At 56.6% G+C, this 5,556-nt stretch overlaps 1 protein-coding gene across 1 annotated transcript in view; it reads left to right on the top strand.

Moving 5' to 3' along the window:
• The first annotated feature begins 1,900 nt into the window (after positions 1–1,900).
• Positions 1,901–5,556, top strand: part of CUNH5orf49 (chromosome unknown C5orf49 homolog) — a 12,424-nt gene continuing 8,768 nt past the window's right edge. The window contains exon 1 of the mRNA XM_007955661.1: positions 1,901–2,056. Within this exon, the coding sequence (XP_007953852.1) occupies positions 1,901–2,056 (156 nt within the window). The remainder of the gene's footprint in view (positions 2,057–5,556) is intronic.

Below are 5,556 nucleotides of genomic sequence, written 5' to 3'. Positions count from 1 at the left end.
AATAGTGCTGCGATGAACATGGGTGTGCATATATCTGTTCTTCTTCTGGCTCTCAATTCTTTAGGATATATACCTAGTAATGGGATTGCTGCTCTGGTAGCATAGTGCCTAGGGCACTTGACTGCTAACCAGAAGGCTGGCAGTTCAAACTCACCAGCCACTCCTCAGAAGGAAGGTTGGGCAATCTACTTTCGTAGTGATACCTCCTCGGAAACCCAAGGAGTGGTCACTATGAGTCAGGTCCAACTCGACGGCACATAACAAGAACAGGACTTCCAGTACAATGTTGAATAGAAGTGGTGATAGCGGGCATCCTTGTCTGGTTCCTGTTTACAAGGGGAATGGTTTCAGTCTCTCTCCATTGAGAATGATGTTAACTGTTGGTTTTGTATATATGCCCTTTATTGTGTTGAGGAATTTCCCTTCTATTCCTATTTTTCTGAGTTTTTATCAGGAATGGGTGTTGGATTTAATCAAGTGCCTTTTCTGCATCAACTGATATCGTGTGGTTCCTTCCCTATATTATACTCCTGTGTTGGGTGACCTTGATTGTTTCCTGATGTTGGACCACCCTTGTATGGCTGATGTGCGCCCTCAGGCTGTTGGACAAATTTGTTCCCGGTGCGCTGTGGCTCTTCTGTTTACTATTGGGAGACCTGCCTCCATGAGATTGCGAGTCTGTCTCTTTGACAGGATAAGGGATCCAGTTAATTTTCCACAATTGGAACTCACCACTGAGTCAGCATTCGGCCAAGGAGGCCCGCGGCCAAGGAGGCCCTCAGCCACGTCCTCCGGGTTCTTGCAGCCACTCAGTTCCGAGGGAGTTGGCTCGGCTGATGTAATGGCTGTTGGGACCACACCTCCCCAACACGTGGGCCCAGCCCCTGGGAGCTGCCGGTGCGGGGCGTGGACATGGTAAGGTTCAGGACCTCCTGAGTCCAATGCACGTATCAGTACAGATACACACCCTTTGACCGCCTAGTGTGGCTGCCGGAAAAGTTGAGATTACACCCGGCTCGCAGCGTATTTCTAAGGGACTGTGCTGGCCGCCGCCCCCTGACGTCGTCGGTCTGCACGCTTAATGTGCCTCGGCCACCAGCCTGGGAGGCCACGCGGCCGGTGAGTGGTCCCAGGCTGCGCCCTCGCACGCCCGCCCCAGCGCTGCACCCGGCGCTCCGCCCGATCTGCGGAGGAAGTGGGCCCTCCAGGAAGGGGCCAGCGCAGCGGGGAGGACAGAGCCGCTCCGGGATCGGAGACGCCGCGCTCCTAGCCGGACCCAGACCCGCTGAGCAGAGCAGCCGCTCCCGACGCCAACAGAGGGAGACCTAGAGCGACTCGCGCCTCTGGGCCAAGGCCTGCCCGATGTCCGGGCCCCGGACCCACGCCTTCCCGGTGCCCGAAGCTCGGCGCCCCTTAACCATCCCCTCCTCAGTCAGTCCCGCCCCGCGCCTCCTTTTCGCCCCGCCCTGCCCCGCCCCGCCCCGCCCCGCCCTGCTGTCCTGAGCTCGGGTTTCCAAGGCCCCCGGACCGCCCCTCCTTGGTCACGCCCACACCCCCTCTGACCACGCCCATACAGGCCCCGCCCCACCCTGCGGGCCTGAGCTCGCGCTCCTAAGGCTCCCCAACCTCCTGCTCCTGTGGCCACGCCCCTCCTCCCGGCCACGCCCCCATCCCACCTGTCGGCCCCGCCCCGCCCCTCGGTCCAGAGCTTGGGCTTCCAAGGCCCCCGGACCGCCCCCTCCTCGGCCCCGCCCCCAGCCCGCCCCTTGCCTTGCGCGGTGGCGGGAGTCCGCGGTTTCCGGGCAACGCGAGGACGCCGGCTCCTGGCGAAAACGCGAGGCGCGCGGACTCGGGCGGCGGGCAGCCTGCGGCCGGCGGACGGAACATGGCCGAGGCGGGGATGGAGGATGAGGACGAGGACGTGGAGCAGATCACGGCCGCCACGCTGCGGGGCCAGCCGCGGCCGCTGCCCCTGTCGGCGCTGTCCGCCTTCAGCTTCATTCCGCCGCGGCGCCAGGACCCCAAGGAGCACAGCTACTACGGCCGCTTCGGCCAGGTGGGCGGGGCCTCCGGCGGAGAGGCCCGGGGGCGGGGCCGCTGCGGGGCGGGCTTCTCAGCGTGGGCGGGGCCGCTGCAGGCAGGCTCGCGAGGGTCGACGGCGGAGCTGGGCGGGCGCGGGGTCTGGGGGACGACCAGGGTGGGACTCGGCATTCGGATCTCAAAGGGCAGACCCAGTGCCACCGCCGGTGAGAGACGAGCGCCCGGGGCCGCGGAGGGAGTAAGCGGGCCGGAGGGGGGGAGGGCCCGGGGCGGGGCCGGGGCTTGGACCCCGAGGAGCTCGGCTCCTGCTGCCGCCTCTAGAGCAAGGTGGGCCCCGGGAGGCGAGGAGGGCCACGGGCGGAGCCCGGGGAGGAAGAACTTGCCCCCTACCTCGTACAAGTTCAAGGCGGAGCCAAAAGAGGTGCCACAGACATGAAAGGCGCCTGCAAGAGGCAGCCCGGCAGAGGCGGGAAGGCGTTCCCGCTCAAGTGTCGCCCCCATCGTGAATGGGGGAGGGGCACAATTGAGAGACTACTTCCTGTGTCCCTGGAGGGGAATTGGGCTCTCTGTAGGGGAAGGAGCGGGCCTAGATGCCTGGAACCCCTAAAGCTAGAGCCACTAGTGTCTGAAGAGCAAGGTGATGCCTCCAGGAGACGGGAGCCTGACTGTGGTGGGCAGGCTGGGGACTGCTCACTCGGGGTGTGGGAGGGCTGCTCAACATGAAAGGGGGGTCGAGGAGGGGCACGCAGGTCAGGGAACTGGGGAAGCTCACACGGAGGGTACAGAAGGATGATCAGAGGGGCTGGACGGACCAGAGGAGACAGGGTGGTTTCCACAGAGGGGTCTGGACCCCCAAGGGGCTCGCAGGAATCCGGGGCACAGTCGGGAAGGGGGGGCAGGTGCCGGGCTCCCTCTGCTCTGTCTGCGCCTGAGCAGCAGCGTGTGCCAGCAGGGTCCTGGACAAAGGGACCTGCTGCTAAAGGTGGCTTCAAATCTAAAGGGGTAGGTGTGACTGGGGCACAGGAAAATGGATTGGGGTGTCTCGGATTCAGGTGTGGCCAGGGGCACCTGTGGGAAGGGGCTGCGTGTTTGTGAAGGTCCTTATCCAGCCCTCTCCCACCCATGGCCGAGGTCAGGAGAAGTCCAAGGAGGAGGAGGCAAGTTCAGAGCTGGCCAAGTGGATTCCCTTCTGGGTACCTTTGCTTTCCAGCATCCCCAGAGAGCCTATCACCCAAGATGCAGGGCCACTGTTATTAAACAAGACACCAGTTGGGCCCCCAGCTTGCTCGTCAGTCCCCTGGTGGATTGAATGGCCCTGGGGGGAGAGATAGATAGGTGTCCTCGTGATGTACATGATATTCCCACAAAGCACCCTTCCTTCCTCCTCACTCACCATCAGTTAAGCCCAAGCAGGTCCCCGTCACAAGCCACAAGTGTATCTAGAGAGAACAGCACTATAGCAAGTGCTGAAACTATGTTCCTCAGCGAAGGTAGCAAGCACCTGGGCAGCGGTGCCCAGGGACAATCTCTGAATTGCTGTCCCCATATTCCAGCGCAGGGACCACAGACAGAGCAGAGCAGCAGCAGGGATCTCAGGTAAGGGGAGGGATACAGGCCCCACCCCCAAGAGGCAGGAAGCAGAGAGGTTTCCAACAGCTAAGGAAGACAAACTTGTCTGGCAGTTTGTCATCCTGTGGTGGCTTGTGTGTTGCTGTAAGGCTTGATGGTGTGCCACGGTGTTTGAAACTCCAGCAGGGTTGCACATGGTGCACAGGTTTCAGTGCAATTTACAGACTGAGACAGACTCGGAAGAAGGAAGAAGCCATCCACTTCTCAAAGAACTGGCCAGGGAAAACCTTATGAATAGCAGAGAAACAGTGTCTGATACATTACTGCGCAACTTTATGACTAGCCCTGAAACAGTGTCTGATACAGTGCAGGAGGACAAGCCCCTTGGGTTGGAAGGCACTAAGAATATAACTGGGAAAGAGTTGCATCACCAGAGTAGAACCAAGTTTTCTGATAATGGAGAAAGTAAAGCTTTCAAGACCTCCATTTGCTGATGTGGCATGACTCAAATTGAGGAGAAACAGCTGCAAACATCCATTAATAATTGGAACATGGGATGTACAAAGTATGAATCTAGGAAAACTGGAAGTTGCCAAAAATAAAATGAAGCATATAAAGATTGACATCCTAGGCATTGTTGCTGTTGTTGTTGTTATGTGCCGTCGAGTCGGCCCCGACTCATAGCGACCCCTCCTTGGGTTTCCGAGGCAGTATCACTACGGAAGTAGGATTGCCCAACCTTCCTTCCGAGGAGTGGCTGGTGGGTTTGAACCGCCAGCCGTCTGGTTAGCAGGCAAGTGTCTTAGCCACTATGCTACCAGAGCTCCCATCCTAGGCATTAGTGAGCTGAAATGGACCGGTTTTGACCATTTTGAATCAGACAACCATATAATCTACTATGCCGGGAATGACAATTTGAAGAGGAATGGCATGGCATTCATCATCACAAAGGATGTTTCAAGATCTGTCCTGAAGTATAATGCTGCCCGTGATAGAACAATATCCATACACCTATAAGGAAGATCAGTTAATACTACTATTATGCAAATTTATGCACTGTTTGGTTGCTTAGTGCCTCTCTGACAAGAACATACCACAAATAGGATGGCTTGAACAAACAGGAGTGTATTCTTTTACAGTTCCGGAGGCTACAAGTCTGAGTTCAAAGTGACAGGCTCTAGGGGCTGGGTGAAAGCCCCTCACCTTAGGCTTCAGCTCTGCCTCTTGCTCCCAGCCCACTGAAGCTGGAGGCATCTATTCACTCAGGCAGCTACTGGCTGCTGAGGCTAACAAGCCCAAGGTCGACAAATAAAATGGCACAATCCTGACGTTACCAAACCACATGGCAGGCCATTAATTCAAGTCCATTGTAAGTTCCAAGGTCAGCAGAGCATGGGAGGCTGCTGAACAACATGACAACATGAAGGATACAAGTGTGACATAAGCTAGAGATCATGCCCAAGGCTTCTCCTTATATACAGGAAGCACACCACATCCCTGAGGCATCTACTCAGCTGCTTGTGGTAGATTCCACCATAGAGTTGATTGCCAGCTGCTCAGCCACCCAACCAGGCCCAGCCAAGACCACAAGCACCAACTGCTAAAGCCAAAGATGAGGAAATTAAAGATCTTTATCAACCTCTGCAGTCTAAAATTGACCAAATGTGTAATAGAGATGTGTTAATTAGCACTGGTGACTGGAAAGCAAAAGTTGGAACCAAAGAAGAATCACCTGTATTTGCAAAATTTGGCCTTGGTGACAGAAATAACACTGGAGATTGCATGATAGAATTTTGCAACACCAACGACTTATTCATTGCAGATACTTTTTATCAACAACACAAATGGCAGCTATACATGTGGACTTTGCCAGATGGAGTACACAGGAATCAGATTGACTACATCTGTGGCAAGAGGTGATGGGAAAGCTCAATATCTTCAGCCAAT

The sequence above is a fragment of the Orycteropus afer genome, unplaced genomic scaffold (genome assembly GCF_000298275.1).
Source record: "Orycteropus afer afer isolate SDZICR_OR568_19922 unplaced genomic scaffold, OryAfe1.0 scaffold00527, whole genome shotgun sequence".
NCBI lineage: Eukaryota > Metazoa > Chordata > Mammalia > Tubulidentata > Orycteropodidae > Orycteropus > Orycteropus afer.
Note: the sequence above shows the minus strand (reverse complement) of the source record. Positions and strands in the feature narration are given on the sequence as shown.